The sequence below is a fragment of the Zootoca vivipara genome, chromosome 10, assembly GCF_963506605.1.
Source record: "Zootoca vivipara chromosome 10, rZooViv1.1, whole genome shotgun sequence".
NCBI classification, from domain to species: Eukaryota; Metazoa; Chordata; class Lepidosauria; order Squamata; family Lacertidae; genus Zootoca; species Zootoca vivipara.
Window position 1 is genome coordinate 18,604,035 of NC_083285.1, and position 16,488 is coordinate 18,620,522.

At 42.4% G+C, this 16,488-nt stretch overlaps 1 protein-coding gene across 4 annotated transcripts in view; it reads left to right on the plus strand.

The window, feature by feature from the left end:
- The window catches only part of ASZ1 (ankyrin repeat, SAM and basic leucine zipper domain containing 1), a 58,065-nt gene extending 43,426 nt beyond the window's left edge, over nucleotides 1-14,639 (plus strand). For all 4 annotated transcript variants that reach the window (XM_060279582.1, XM_060279583.1, XM_060279584.1 and 1 more), the window contains 7 exons: nucleotides 3,737-3,861; nucleotides 4,768-4,843; nucleotides 5,509-5,565; nucleotides 6,958-7,070; nucleotides 8,327-8,432; nucleotides 10,725-10,838; nucleotides 12,456-14,639. In XM_060279582.1, coding sequence (XP_060135565.1) covers nucleotides 3,737-3,861; nucleotides 4,768-4,843; nucleotides 5,509-5,565; nucleotides 6,958-7,070; nucleotides 8,327-8,432; nucleotides 10,725-10,838; nucleotides 12,456-12,608 — 744 coding nt within the window. In that variant the 3' untranslated portion in view covers nucleotides 12,609-14,639. The remainder of the gene's footprint in view (nucleotides 1-3,736; nucleotides 3,862-4,767; nucleotides 4,844-5,508; nucleotides 5,566-6,957; nucleotides 7,071-8,326; nucleotides 8,433-10,724; nucleotides 10,839-12,455) is intronic.
- Nucleotides 14,640-16,488: the final 1,849 nt, after the last annotated feature.

The window sequence follows — 16,488 nt, forward strand, 5'->3', positions numbered from 1 at the left end:
TTCTGCACTGCACTCTAGAATGTTACATCAGCTACATGCAGCAAATTTTTATAATGAAGTTTAGATTGAGACTTGAGCTCCCTTCCCTTCAGTGTTCTGTCTATCAGGCACACAGTCGGCATGCACTCTTGTCGCCTCTCTTACTAAGTAATTCTCTTCTGATTTTCTGTTTTAAAAGATGGTTCGATTCTTAGGTTCATAAAATTGTAGAGTTGGAAGGGACCTCAACCCTATGCAATGCAGTATAATACAGGGTGAGTCTTTTAAAAGAGGCCCGTGGAACATGTGTACTCTATCCACGGAGCCTCTTTTAAAGGACTCACCCTGTATAAAAGTGGAAAGGTTTGAACAATGCCCCTTTAATATTAGTATGGTGTAAGTAGTCATACAGTGCATGTAGTTGCATTTCAGCAATATCATCTGTAAGACAGACCTTGCTAGTTCTTCTGCCTTCTGTTTTTTATTTTTTAAACATACTTTTTATTAATTTTACAAACTGCAAAAAAAAACGGTACATACATAAACACCTTTTCCACCTCCTTCCCACCCACCCACATGGATCCTCCCCTGCCACAGAAGTATCCCATGTAGGTGAACAGTCAGAGATGGTCCATTTTATGCTTGGATTTCTGTCCTCCTCCCCCTCCCCTGACCCCAAAGCCCCCCCCCTGCCACCAGGGAGCTCCAGCAAACCAGGGCAGTACGCAGGAGGACATCCATCCAACCATCTATTGTCATACCAAAAAAAGAAAAAAATTGAAATAGGAAAAAAGAGAAAAAAGAAAAAGCAAAAAAAGAGAAAAAGAACAGTACAAAACAGAAAAAAATTTCTTACATTCATAATTGTAAAACCATATTTTGTGGGCTTCCCCTCCCCCCCCTTCCCCGGTTTTCATCCCTTTTTTATCATCTTTAACAGTTTCTTACTTTATAAAAATACACCTTTATATCTTATACAACTTATAAATCAATTGTTATCATTTTCACCTAATGTTCAAATCACTGAAAAATCAAACTCCCATTTTATCTTCCCGTGCCTAATTTTTACTCCCTCTATAAGCCTCAATATTTTCACATTTTTCCAAAATCCATTCACTTTTAAAACTATAACTATTCTCAATTTAACCTTACATCCCCGATTACCAGCTCCACCCCCCCAATCCAGCAAATTCCATAATCAGCAGACCAGTTATAAACCTGTTAATCCATCCTTATAATCACAACATCACTTTCCCTTCACCCCACCCCCTGTTTACAGTCTTTTGCCATCTAGGCCACCATACAAGACCCCTGAATTTCTTCTCTTCTCTGCATATTTTTTCCTTCTTCCCTGTGGGTGTTCTGGAGTTCCAGTAATACCAATCGTGCCCCCCTCAAATGCAGGGCACTCCATCCAACTTTTTGTAGAGTAAAGTCATCATTTTTTTCGTGGTGTGCTTCATTTTGTGTTGAATCATCACAGTCCTCATCTTCATCTTTTTCTTCCAAATCACAGTCACCATCTTTGTCATTCTCACATTCATCTTTTTCAGTTTCAAAAGCTTCATCTTCTAGAAAATCATATTCTGCCATCACCATCTGAAATTGTTGCTGTAACTCTTGCCGTTTTTTCTCCTCTTGACATAGTTCTATTCTTGTTTCCCACATTAAGGTCAAAACAGACCGCTGGAACTCAGGGGAACACTTTTTTGTTGACATAGTTCAATCCTGCCAAGGTCAAAACTTGTCACGTGGGGTGGAATATGATCACAGTTTATTTTCTCGACTCCATTTTAACAAGCTGGCTGCATTCTTCAAGTCTTATTGACAATAAAGTTCGAACTCACATTTCACAAACATTTAAACCAAAAAAGAATTTCCACAAAGTTCAGAAATACAATGAAATAAAAATTGACTTATAAATCCTGATCAACTCACTGGGTTGTCTGGGCTGCCGGCTGCCGAGGAAAAGAAAGGTTTTTCTTAGTCTTTACCTCTTGCTGCAGGGCACTCACAACCACAGTCTCTCTCCCCTTTCACCCTGCATTTAGGGGAGATTCTCTTTGATGCCTTTGAGGGATCCTTTTAAGTTAAGATCTTCTGTTTACGGCTTCGGGTTTCTGTTTACTGTCTCTTATGTTACCGTGGGGGGGGGGGGTGGCTTCCTCTTTTCCCCCTCTCTCCCAAATCCAAATTGCCTTAATTTAAATTCCAAACAATCCAAATTACTCACAGTCTATTCATTTGCTAATTATTCTTGGAAGAATTGGCCGCCTCCACTTCCCAGACTCGCAGCTTCGCGCTCTCAGAGCAGCAGTGTCAGCCTGTCCGCCGCGGTTCACCTCCTCGCTCTCGGGGGCTTAAACAAAGCCGATCCGGGGAGGAGAGAGCCCGCTTTTGGCGCCGCCAGGCAAAATCCGTCCCCAAAAAGCTCGATTTGGGGCTTTTAAGGAGGTTTTGCTTCGCTGGAGCAATTCCCTCCACCTCTGAAGCGCCGAGGTCCGCTCCGCTGATCGGACCCCCGTCTGAGCAAAGATGGCGCGGTCAACCGGAAGCCTGCCTTCTGTTTTTTAAATACGTTCTGCCACTTAGTAATAATTTATGAAATTACTGTAGATCTTCATTCAGATTCATGCTTGAATAATGTTTCTACTCATGACAATCTGAATTTATTTCTATTGATGTACTAATTTGGAAAAAGAAACGGGGGTCAACTGCCACAACACAAAATTGAAGCTGAACATACTTAGAAGGATTAATACTGAAAACATACTGTACACACTTGATAGAAAAGTGACTTGCTACATTTAAAGTAAAATAAGGCAGCTGACACATCATTGCCAGTAAAAAAAAGACTTAAGAGCAAGCAAAGGGAGATCAGGCATAAGGATGTGGGAAGAAGCAGTCATGGAGATCAGGCAGGTGGGGTGTGTGCAGATCAGGTATGGGGACGAGGGAAGGAGCAGCCACTGAGGTAGGATGGGTGGGGGGAGGAGAGGAAGCGGGCTCACCACTGCATGGTTTGAGTAGGAGGGGATGGGGGGTGCATTAAGCCGCTGTCAGCAGGACAGCCAGCGGTGGCAGCCAACAAAGATGTACGTCCACCATGGCTGCTGCCACTTTCCTACTGACTGAAAAAAGCTGCCACGTCTCAGTGCCAGGGGGAGGCCTTGAAGTGAGGGTAATCAGCTGCCCTCTTCTCTGTCAGCATGAGGGGAAGGCAGCGCCTTGCAATTAGCTGCACTGTTTTCCCTCAGCGTGAGGGAAGGCAGCTCAGATCAGCGGCGTGATCACGGAGATCATTGTGTGATATCAGTGGCGCTTTGAAATTGGCTGCCCTGTTCCCCTTTGCGTGAGGAGCAATACATTGCTGCGCATTTCCATGTCAAAATTACCACTGTGGTGTAATTTCAAAACCGATTTTGGCTAATATATTGAAAAATTGCACAGCGCTAAAACAGACCATAAAATTTAAGATATTACCATGTGCAAATGACAATAATTTAGTTGGGGAGGCAAGGGAAGGGACTGTGGACCCTCAGGTGCATTCTGTGGACCCCCAGGAGTCCCCGGACCCCTAATTGGGAACCACTGGAGTCTAACATGATAGCTGAGTAGAAACTTTTCTGCACATTCTCTCTATTTTATAGCTGAATTTCCAGTTGGACTTAACAGTGTAACAGACCTATTTGTAAACATGAAAAACAATCTGTTCCATGATTTAATATTAACAATTTATTTTTAATTATTCTCTTAGCTTTTTAGCTTACTTTCATTGAGTAGACACCCTTTCCAAGAAAGATTCAACAACCTGACTAAAGAAGAGGCTATTCACAAACTTCTGAAAGCAGTTCCCAATTCATTTAAAAGCCAGAAAACCAGGTAAAAAATAGTGAATACTAACGTATTTAACTTTGAAAGTATTATGCTATGAAAGCTTTGACAATTGGACAGTTTAAACACAGTACAGTGCACCGTTTAAACACTTAATTCAGTTCCCTTTAAAAGCACTTCCATTTTAAACAGATACTAAAATTCAAGCTGCAGTCTGTCAGAGCTGCTCTGTTGTTAGAGAGAAGTTCCATCATTTACATAGCCATTTCTATGCCCATAAAATTTCCAGGGTCATAGATGTACACTGTTGGTGGGATGGGTGTCTTGGGTGGGGAGGGGAAGAGGAATGATTGATTCAAGGGCAAGCTTGTCTCTCCAAGATCCAAGACGCCTTCATTCCATCGTTGGAAACTGCATAGCTGTTGTCAATTAGGAGGGGGAAATGGCAGGAAATTAGAATGTAGGGGATGGAAAACCACCCTAGCCGCTTTGAACTGGCAGGGCATAGATTGCCACCATGGATTTTGTTTCTTCCGCTGTCCTCCCCAAGAGTGCTCTGCTAGTTGAACTTTTTTATCTGTAGGTTACAGGAGGGTATTTGTGTATTGTACTTACAGTTCACTCATTCCTTTGCCTCTAAGCAGCTATAAAAACCAGCTGATCAAGGAAATAATTTTATTCTTTTAGTAAAGATATAAAATATAAATAATGACATGTATTTGCCTTTTAAAACTTCTGGTGTGATTAAAAAGACCCGTTGCATGAAGGATGCACAAATTAGGTAGCTATTGATAAGGGGGGTTTTTTGCCTCTGCATTTTTATACTGGAGCTGAGTTTAAATCAGTATTTTTAATCAATATTTAAAAGGCAGCAACAGAATATGTGTCATTTTATTTCTTAAGATTTGCTCCAGTTATTTATACTTTTATAATAATCAACCAATATATTTATAGTTCTTATGCAGCCTTTGGTGACCTGGAGGTGTTTTTACAAGGCCTTGAGCTTGAACACTTAACAGAGGTCCTGAAGGTAAGCTTTGAAAGCTGTGAAACCATATATGGATAATGGCCTTGGATCTAATGGCATCACGGGGCCACTGGATTGGGCACTGACTCCAGTTTGATTGTGAGGCAGGAGCAAGGAAAATGACCAATCAGATTTTTGCTCCTGCTTGACCAAAGCAGTCACATCAACTTTAGCTCTCATTCTTCCTACTTCTACTTATTAAAGCTATGAGATAGGGGGTGGTGTCCAATTGGGTTGTGTCTCCCTGACAGAAGGCACCAGTCAACAGAATGAGAAAGGAGGCCATTTTTGGCTATTTCCCCCACCCACTTGCTTCCTCTTCAGAGCATGTTTGGGGTGGGGGGAGAGTGAGAGGTTGCAAGGGGAGGAAGAAATCTCCAAAAAAAGCCTGTCTCTCTGTTGTCCTATTTTGGAGAATGTGCATTTAGGCTTCAGTACTACACCCACTTGAGGCGCATTGAACTTACGTCTGAAAAGACCTGTTGTAGGATTGTGCGGAATATTAACCTAGATTTGTGCTTTAAGTTTGTTTTATCCACTATAAATATCCTTAAAATGTTTTGATACTTAGTTGGGTTTATTGATCTGGGTGAAGGCATATGGGAAGGTGTATTATTACATTCTGATTTACAGTGTTTTCTATAATAAAATATTTTTGCTTCATACAGGAGGGAGATATTGGTTTAAGGGAGCTTTTGACCATGGGAAACAAGGACTTTACACAGGTTGGCTTAATGCAGATGTTTCTAATTTTTCACATCACAGAACAATTTTAATGCTGATGTACATTTTAATTCGTGAGAAGAGTGATGGTGCAGAAACTGCCTTCTTGACTGATGGACCCACTATTGGTCTCATCTACACAATCTCATGTAGGGGGAGTTCCTAACTCACCTAGGGTTTGAGACCCATCAGCTTTAGCTGGTTTAGCTGGCCAGTCGAAGGTTGGATGGTGTCTTGTATGCTTCTGGCAACTCCTGCAGCCAAGCTGGTGCTTTCCTTTGGACTACATCAGCGAGGCTGATAGGAAGGTCGTCGGGCAGCCCAGGACCTCCATACACACTGCCCAGGCTTGCACCCCAGGGAGGTCACTTCAGTGCTGCTAACGCAGCGGTTTGACTCCTCCCCCCCCATTGTCTCTCGGGGCACATCAAATGTGATGGCATTTGTGCAAGGAGGTACTTTGAATTCCTTTTTGATGTTCCCTTCAGGGAAGAGATCATTTTGTCTACATGGTGTAACATAAATCAGTATTAGCGTATAACCATGTGCTCAAGTGTTTATAAACAATTTTATAACTACAAGGTTATAAAGCTCTCTATTGTTTGGAAATAATATGAGCTGAATGGTGAATATGAATTCAACCAAGCAATTTCAGGTGTTACCTGGAAAAGAGGCTTATGGAGCAACCCCTCCACTGCACAAGTCTGGTGTTGAGTGGTTGGATTAGTCAGACACTAATGTCACTGCAAATACAGAGCTCACCTGCTGCCTGCTAAACATGCAAGGGGTTAGAAGTGCTGTAGGTAGGATCCTCAGCAGCAGAAAGCCCCCAAATAGGGTGTTTCGAGGGGTGGTGGTTAGACCAGTCCTGCTGCTACATTGTGTGACTTCATCAGGGCTAATGTGGGCCCAATTGCTGTATCAGCCGCAGGCATGCCCACCTACTTGCTATGGTCTCTGTGCACAGCAGGGCTGCAGGTGTATTGGTCCCGTCTCCAGGCAGCCAAATCTGAACCAGCACTAACCAGGCACAAAGAGGGTTTGAATTGCAGTGCCTTTTACGAAAAGATCCCCCCCCCCAAATGAAATCACTTCATCAAAAGACCAAGTAGTAGTGCAGTTTTTTCTTTGGAAATTATTAAAGTTTTAACTTATGGCTTGAAATTACAAATAAATACATTGGAAGATACTGATTTACCTATATGTATAATATTTATTGAACCTAGCTTGGTGAGATTGTAATACAGTTAGAGGATGCACAGCCCTAAGATGCTGAAACTTGTTCTTCCATGATGTAGCCTTCGTGGACTTAATACCAAGCTTTTTGAGTTTTTAAAATCCTGTTTTATTCTAAATTTCTCTGTTTAGATAGTTTGATTTTTTGTTTTGTTTAGCTTGGAATTACAAATATCAGAGATCAGCAGAAAATCTTAGGTGCTGTTAAAGAAGTGCAGATAGAAGAAGTAAAGTTGGAAGAGTTGTCCAGAGTGGTGAATTTGGAACTCAGGTAAAGCAGTTTGATGGAAATACAAACACACACACTCTTTTGTACAGGCAACAAGTGTGTTGCGTTCCAGAACCCTGCTCACATAAGTGAAAATTGCGTAAGTGGGGAGCACTCTCTAAACACCCTTTAAATGCCCGTTATGTAGCGTTCTCTCCAATTCAGATAGTAAATACCGTACAAAAAAAATCCACAACTGAAATGGAAGCTCTGGGGCTGGCTGGAGGACATGCGGGAAAGCTGCTGCTGCTGCGATACCCCACACACCAGCTGTTAGTTGGAGAGGCTGCGCAGCCTAAACCAAAACCTGACTGCGCCTCCAGTCTCTTCTCTGCCTCACTGAAGTCCTCTTCAGACTTTGGAGAGGGTCTCCTTGTGAACCATGAGGACTCTTTAGCTCTCTCCCTCCATTTCCTGGTGTGGATTACATTATTTAATGCTTTCCCAGCACTGTGCATATGTGCAGTCACACACACCGGGAGGTGGGGGGATGCCTGTAGTTGATTGATTTTGTCTGTGGCACCATGGCCATTACAAAACATACTGCTGGGACAAATACCTACAAACACAAATGAGTGGTGAATCTAAACTACTGGCACAAACGCAAGGTGAGCAAAATATAGGTGGGTGGAAACACATCAAAATCCCTTCTGTGGGTGTGTGAAATGTAATATTACAGTCCCCTAGATTTGTACAGTTGTAAAGTTCCCCAGCAGCAGCCATAGGATGATGAGTTTGGTTATATAGTTATTCCTCATTTTAAGAGCAAGTCTACTGTTTGCATACCTGTTTCACCTTCTGTTTTTTTTAATTACTATGTGTTAGAGCAGGGATATGGAGCCTCAGATCCAGTAACTATCTAGCCCTAGGGACTCTCTCTTTGGGAAGAGGTTGTGCCCATCTGGTTACCTTCCCTTTGCTCAGGCCATGTCCCTAACCAGCCTTGCTGTGATCCCACCTCATGTGCTTTTTGGCTGGCTGGAATGCATCTTTGAACTGTGAGAGGTGGGTGGGTGTAGGATGGAGAGTGTTTTTTGTGTGTATGGAAACCTCTGGCTTGTGTGGCTAGAATGTAGCCTACTGTGCAAAGGGTAAGAGTTCTGCCCACTTTTTGCCTCTGGCTGTACCCACTGCCAGCATGTGGCCCCCTAGACGGAGTGTGGCCCTTGGGTTAAAAAGTGTTTCCCACCCCTGAAATAGAGTATTAACTATTTCTGTATAACTGTGTATGTAACTATTGTCTCACTTCATTTTTACAGTGGCGATGAGTTTCTTTCTTTCCTTGTGAAACTAAACAAACAGTGCATGCACCTTACAGCTGCTGTGCAGAGTGCGGTTAATCAGTTCCCTACAGATGCTCACAAGGTGAGCATATGGTGCTGTTAAGATTTTTATATATATATAAAATAGCAAACATGCTTACAGTATATATGACCAAAATGTGTCTACATACAGGCATCCCCAAACTTCGGCCCTCCAGATGTTTTGGACTACAGTTCCCATCTTCCCTGACCACTGGTCCTGTTAGCTAGGGATCATGGGAGTTGTAGGCCAAAACATCTGGGGGGGCCGCAGTTTGTGGGTGCCTGGTCTAATATAATATATTGAAGGTCCACTTTAGAGTTAAACCTCACATAATTATAGTCCTCTTTAAACAAGCCCTCTTCTGTTTAAAGCATTGAAACACAATTAGAGAAGCAACTTTCTCTTTTTATGTTTGGTGTTGGAGGTATCCTGCTGTGGGTCAATGCCCTTTCATCTAGCGCATAAAATGAAGTTCTAATACTTAACTCCAAGAGTTGCAGCGCTCGTTGGAGCAGCACACTTACTTGGCTCATCCTAGTTAAAGGGCTTTACCTACTGCTTGACTTCCATTCTCACTTTAAATTATTCCTTAAAGGAGCCAGCATGCTAAACCAGGGGTCAGCAACCTTTTTCAGCAGTGGGCCAGTCCACCGTCCCCCAGACCATGTGGTGAGCCAGATTATATTTTGAGGGGGGAAACCAAACGAATTCCTATGCCCCACAAATAACCCAGAGATGTATTTTAAATAAAATGACACATTCTACTCACTACTACACACTGATTCCCCGGCTGTCCGCGGGCCAGATTGAGAAGGCGATTGGGCCGCATGCGGCCCACGGGCCTTAGGTTGCCTACCCCTGTCCTAATCCAACCCATATAAGAACTTTCCCTTACTGGAATCTGCATAGGCATTTGAACAGCTGAGGACCCTAACACTAAGACTCATATTCTTAAAGATAGGGTTCCTGGTGGCCATCAAATCAGCCAGAAGGGTATTGGAATTCACCTTTCCCAGCTATGCAACTGAACCCTTATTTTATCTCCTAGATAAAGGCCCTATTTCATAGGTTACAGGAGTTAAGTTCCTGTTCCAAGTCTTCGCATCCCTCTGAGCACGCTGACTTGTATAGAGGGCATATTAAATGTATTGTTTCTTTCAGACACTGCAACCTTACATATTTTCACCCCAAATTCCTAGGAGAAAAGAGTTGCCCATACATAACCCCCCCGCCAACACTGCTACATATAATAGCTCACTTCGCCAGAGCAACAGGGATATCCGCAGCTCTTTCCACAATCACCTCTGTCAGAGGTATGTCAGCCCACCACAGTGGTTCACAGCTAGTACATTCAGTGAGCAATACAAAATACTGTAGACTGCACCATAACAGACTTTGGGAGGAGAGTGCTCCAGCATGTCCTCCCAACTTCCTAGACTAACTGCTTCCCCCTTAGAATGCAGCTAGGAATCAACCAAATGTTTAATATCTCCTATGACAAACATAGAATGGAGCATTGGCTACTCACCATGATGGTTCTTTCTGGTTTGACATATGGAAGTATCCAAGATTAGTATATATTCTCAGTGGCTAATATAAACAAAACACGACACTGATATTGGGCCTGTTGTTGTTTAGTCGTTGTAGTAGTCATGTTTGACTCGCCATGACCCCATGAACCAGAGCATGCCTTGGAAACACTCATTTTCTTCTCAAAGCTTCTCCTTTTTTATGTCCATGGAGTTTTCTTGGCAAAATACTGGTGTGGTTTGCCAGTTCCTTCTCCAGGTGGATCACATTTAGTCTAAACTCTCATCTATGTCCTGTCCATCTTGGGTGGCCCCGCACGGTATAGCTCATAGCTTCTTGAAGGTTTTCTAGCGCCTTCGCCACGACAAGGCAGTGATCCATGAAGGGGAATATTGGGCCTAACCTGGCACTATTTTTAACACATCCATAGGGCCAGCATTGATTTACCCACTGCATTTTTCCGCATTAGACTTCTTTCGAGGGTCACTTGATTCCTTGTCTTCCTGGGCCAGTGCAAAGATATTAATCTATACTAAGCCATTACTGGAATACCTCTGTACGCACCAGAGAATTCTTGCAGGGCACAACCAATTTTCCATTCCATATTTGTTCAAAGAATTGATGATGTACTGTTTTGTCATTATAACAGACAGAAGGTATATGTTTGCAACGATACCAATACCCCCCCCCCCCCCGAAAACCAACTAACAAAAAACATGCTTTGTGTAACTGATCAGAATTGAGTTTAGTGGTGTTGTAAAAATGCTGCTCTAGTTGTGTATAAACTACATTTCAGATAAGTAATGTTATATTTCTTGTTAGTTGGTTCTTGAATGGAGTCCACCTCAGAAGCTTGCTAATGTTTGTGGAAAGCTTGTTTCCAGTGCTGAGGATCTGACTGGAGAAGCTACCAAACTGAAAAGCCTCATGCAAAAGGTATGCATGTTGTAAGACACAGAATGCATTCAAAACCATTATCAAAATATGGGCAACTTTTCTAGTACATGTTGATTCACGCAGTGTGATAAACCATAAGATTGCCATTGAATAGTATTTTTGAATTGTAGATCAAATGTTTGTCAATCCAAATCAATATTGGAGGGGGGAATAGTGGAAAGGGATAGAAATGAGGGTCATTATTAAATATAATCGGCTTATTTTGAAATCTGGAAGTTTCACAAACCTGTGCTCTGAATTGCTGGAGGGCTGCTCATAGCAAAAGTCCATTATTGTATCGTTCCCGTTGTGTGCCTTGAATTGATAACTTGGTTTATATTTGATAGGTCCCTTACAGCACAAATTTTTAATTACATGAGGGTTTAATCAGCAAAATTTTAATGCTGTTTGGAGGGGGACTTTTGAAAGCTTTCTCTTTCGGTTTTAGTTCATTGTGGTTTGTCCTGCTATTGGTTGTGACAAATTACCCATTAGTGTTTAAACTCAAATTTCCAACAAGCCAAAACATGATTCTTGAAGCAAGTTGGTGTGTAGGAGGGTAGAAGTAGAAGCATGTGTAAGTTGGAAGCTAAGTGCATCTTCTTACCCCTCCATCCTGCCAGGTTGTTTGTTTTTTCATTTGAGAATTTAGACTGAGAAAGTTGTTCCTATGGCTCCAGTATCTGCAGAGCCAACTTAAAACCATCTAAAGAGCAGTTGGAACTGCATTAGGATGATAGTAGTTTAGATGGCATGGCTGCCCCACTATGGGTGGACAAGATCCCACAAGAAGGGAAGAAATAGTCTGGCTACTAGTGATTCTTTTTGCTTGGACTCTGGCGTTTTGTGTATTGTATGTTTGCTTATTCTCTCTTGGTTGTTTGTAATCATTTAATTTGCTGTAATTCTTAGAAGTGATTCTGTTTTATTTTGTTATCAAGTAGCAACATGTGAAATGGTTTGTGAAGTTTTGTTAATTCATTTTTAGTTGTTTTTTGAATTGTTATATAATGGCAAGGCTGTAATTTTGCCATTACTATGTGGGTTGTAAATTTCTGACTACAGCAGAGCTTTCCAAACTTTTCATGTTGGTGACACACTTTTTAGACATGCATCATTTCGCAAGTAATTCAGTTTTACTAGCAAATTGGAGGTTAAACTAACCCCCTTCCAGCCCTGGGAGCAGCGTGGGGAGTGTTCACACGACACACCTACACACTGCAGCTGACATACTAATGTGTCACGACACAGTTTGGAAAGCTCTGGAGTACAGTAATGTGGGAATACAATATTCAAATCAAAAATTAATTGGTAGTAACCACAATTCTGCGTCCAAACAACATAGCAAACTGTGGGGCAAGCAAGACCCAAAAGTAAAAGTCAAGAGTAATCTTCTGGCTGCTCAAGGGAGGGGAACACCCAAACCCAAGGCTCACTACATCTTGGGTTTGTTGCAGTAAGTTATTGTTTAGATTTGAAAGCAGCCTCTGCATCTATATGCATTGCTATTGTTTCAATCACATTCTTAGAAGTATAAATATATAAATTTAAAGTATAGTGTACTGTGGTGTAGACATCTAACATTCTCTTTTCACCCAACTCCATGAATTTTATCAGCTGCATGATGGACAGAAAGACGATCCTTGCCGAATACAACCTTGGGTGGAAAAACGCTGGTGGAAGAAGCCTATTGTTAAAATAGTAGCAGTAACATTGGTTGGGTCTGGTTGTGCTATCTTTATCATGAAGTTAACTTTAAGGAAGAGCTGAGCTGGGAGTAATACATAAAACAACTTTTAAATATATTTTCCAACATCTTGAATTACAGCTAAATCCGTTATTTGTATTAACATTCATGGTTTCAGGAGTGTCAGTTTTATAATAGTAAAAGCATTGTAATTTCCATATATTTGCTTCATTTTTTTAAAAAAAATTATAGAATCTCTTCTCCTTGGCTCAATTTCTGACTCCTTTCCAGATATCAATCAGGAAACTATGCTCTTCTTTATTGCCAGTTTATAGCATGTTCTCCTTCACAGAACAGCCAGAGATGTGCAGCAAGGGCTTCCCTTAACAGGGATAGATAAACGGCTGGCTGCAAGCAACTGATATTTCTCCTCCTTTGTGAATGATGAGAGAGGCTATTGTTACTTTTGCCACCAGGCAGCCAGTTCAGTGAGGAGTTCTAGAGAGATTAACAAGGGGGGGAAAGAGGGCAGTTTCCCAGCTGGTCCCCATATCATGGGTGCTGGCTGGCATTTTAGGAGATCCCTCCAAAGGAGGTTGCAGCAATGTTGGGTGGAGTTGCTGGAATTCCCTTGCACAATTTCTGTGTTTTCTCTTGCTGAGGGATATTATTTAAAAAATAAATTTAAAAAAATCCTACCAGCAGCACCTTAGAGACCAACTAAGTTTGTCATTGGTATGAGCTTTTGTGTGCATGCACACTTCTTCAGATACGAAAGCTGAAACCAATGACAAATTTAGTTGGTCTCTAAGGTGCTACTGGAAGGATTTGTTTTGTTTTGTTTTGACTACGTCAGACCAACACGGCTACCTACCTGTAACTAGAACTCTGGCTTATTTAGTCATTTTGCAGAGAGATGGACCGCCATGAGAAGAAGGCTATGTCTGTGACATGCTGAACTCTCCCTGAGTGTTGGCTAAAGTGGAACTGGAGAGACATGGTAGGCAGGAAGGTGGAAATGGTCTCTTCCTTCTCTGAAACACCTCAATGACTGCCAAAAGAGAGAAAGATGCTTCATGTGAGGGGTTCAAAGAGGCAGCCTTGCTACTCTGTCTCATGTCCATTCCTTTAGCAGGGGGCATGCAAAGTGGAGGACCAAAGAGTATTAGGGTATATCACTATCTTTTAAAAAAATAGCCTATAGGCCTATAAGCTGCTCCCAGGCAGTAGCTTATACCCGGCTCTTCTCTAGAAGGCAGAGCCGAAACCTGGAAGGTGCCTTCTCTCCAGAAGGGACATAATTCCCCTCCCCCCTTGATTGGCTGTCTTCTTTCTATTCCACTGTCTTGCTGACTAAGAACCAATTGGCTTCTGTCCTTTGTAAGTTTAATTTATTTTTATGTAAAATAAATCTTCGTTGTTATATGTGCCTATTTGGATTCAATTTATTCATGTAAAAGGATGGTTTTAATTAAAAGGTACTGCATATCCCTGCATTGCTGGGGGTTGGACTAGGTAATCCTCAGGGTCCCTTCCAACTCTTTGATATGATATTACATACACGCCCTACATCCTGATTCCTAAGTAGCATATTTCCTCTATTGAAATACTTATTTGGACCTGAAGGTTTGTACTGGGTGCTAGATCAGAGAGACAGTGAAGATTTTGCTGGTAGCCCATCCACCTTGGTGCCGTCACAGAGAAGGCAGTCTCAATCATGGTATGGAAAACCTCAGAACATTCCTTCTTTGGGATGTCATTTCCCACACACAAGCTGCCTTGATTGAACCTGCTTGGGATTTCCTGGTTGTCATGATAGTCATGGGGCTGTCTCAGAAGTCAGAGAGCCCAACACACACATCAGGTCATACCTTAGATCTGCTTTTTTTCAACTGGTTGATGGTTCAGTAGGAGGTTGTTGTGGAAAATATCCTGTTGTCTGTCATGGGCAGACCACGAGCAAGGTTTGAAATGCTGATGACAGTGCCACCTGCAGCAGCATAGGACTCATTGAGCCCTTGGGACTTAGGGACTCTGATGAATTAATGAATGCTATGTGGGATCTTCCGACTGACGTGGCTGCTGCTTGTCTTGGAGCCCGGGTACTGCTGGGGAACAGTGAGATAAAGAAGGCTGCCTGCACAGACACTCCTGAATACCCTCTCTGAAGCAGTGGACCTCAGCCCTGTGGTTCATGGAAGAGCTCTACTGGCTAAAGTAGGCCCAGTGACAACTAGAATGCAGTCTCGTACGGAATACAACAGAAAGCAGGTAAGAACACAATATCATGCCTTTTGTCCTAAAACAGTTTTACAGGGTAATGAAAGAGTTAGGATAATCTCCAAAAAGATACAGTATCGAGATACTGTCACAGTATTGTGACAAATGTGCACAGGGCAAAATCTTAGTTGGGCTGTATTTGAAACATCCAGGGATGTTAGCCTGGACGATGGGGAACCTGCAGCCCATGGCAAAATTTGACCCTGCACAGGTCACAATTTGGCCCTCACCACCACCATCTGGGAATTGGATTGCTCAGCTGTCCCTGCAGAAACCAGGGGTGGTGGTGAGTTAAAGTTTGCTGGTTCAACTACTATACAACAGAGTTCCCCCATGGGGAGCTCCTATTATGCAGCCACTTGATTAAGAATGCAGCTTTGCCAGCCCTGTCCCTAACCAACTGATGGCCAGGAATTTGAGAAATGTTGTGTAGTAACTGGCCAGAGGCAAGCATGAAATGTGAAAGTGGAGCCAAATACTGCCTTGCCTCATCTGACGGTCTTTCATCTCCATCTCTCTGCTCTAGGACAGATGTGGACTGAAGCGCTCCTAAAAGCTTTAGGGATTGGTTTTTGGTTTGATCCCCATAAAATGTTTTTAGTGTCAGAAACCCCTTCTTTCATCTCCACTTTATGAAATTCCTGACATTTAATGCACGTAAGAAGGAATCCAAACTTATTCAAGCAACAAACTTGGGAAACAGCTGCCTTCATATGGGCAGCTAAAACCTTCCCTCTTTTGATCCTCTCATGTTTCTGCTGTGTGCAAATATACAAAATAAACAAGGTATGTTTTACATTTGTATTAAGAGGCCATTTGAGAGAAAAGCTGGTTTAAGCCTCAGGGATGAAAAACTTGCCAATGTGTCTGTTGCCCAGTCTCATGCCTGGTGTGATGTGCTTTTTTTACATAATTATGGAGCTGCCTTGTTTCACTAAAATAAAGTATGCCAACCTATTTTTTATGTGTAAGTAAAATAGTATGGCAGATTTAGTTTAGCTTTAGCTTACGTATCTTTATAAACCTTGCTTTTCTATTTAAAAAGAAAGTGCCATAAAATAAAATAGCATTTGAAATTTACTAAATCTGCCTCAATTAAAGAAAAGAATGTGCTGCAGCTGTGCCAAGGGACTGGTATACAAAAAGAGGCCTGTGCCTCATCATGTGCGTTTGTCACTTTGAGACAACCTTTGGTGTTTGTCTCCTTCAAATAAACAAATGGAGTGGTTGGACAGCGTCAACCTTTCGGCTCTCTCTTGCAAATACAGTGGTACCTCGACTTACGAAGACTATCTGTTCCACGGCCGTCTTCATAAGTCGAGGTTTTCAGATGGCGAAGCGCTTGGTTGGCGCATGTGCGAAGCGCGATCTCGCGCTTCTGCGTGCGGCAAAAAGACTTCCGAGGTTGTCGACTTCGGAAGTTGAAACCTTCGGAAGTCGAAGCGTTCGGATGTTGAGGTATGACTGTAACCCTTCCTAAACCACAGAGCCTAGGGCTTGCTGATCAGAAGTTCAGCGGTTCGAGCCCCCGTGATGGGGTGAGCTCCCATTGTTCAGTCCCTGTTCCTGCCAACCTAGCAGTTTGAAAGCATGTAAAAGTGCAAGTAGATAAATAGATACCGCTACAGCGGGAAGGTAAAGGGCGTTTCCGTGCGCTGCTCTGGTTCGCCAGAAGCGGCTTAG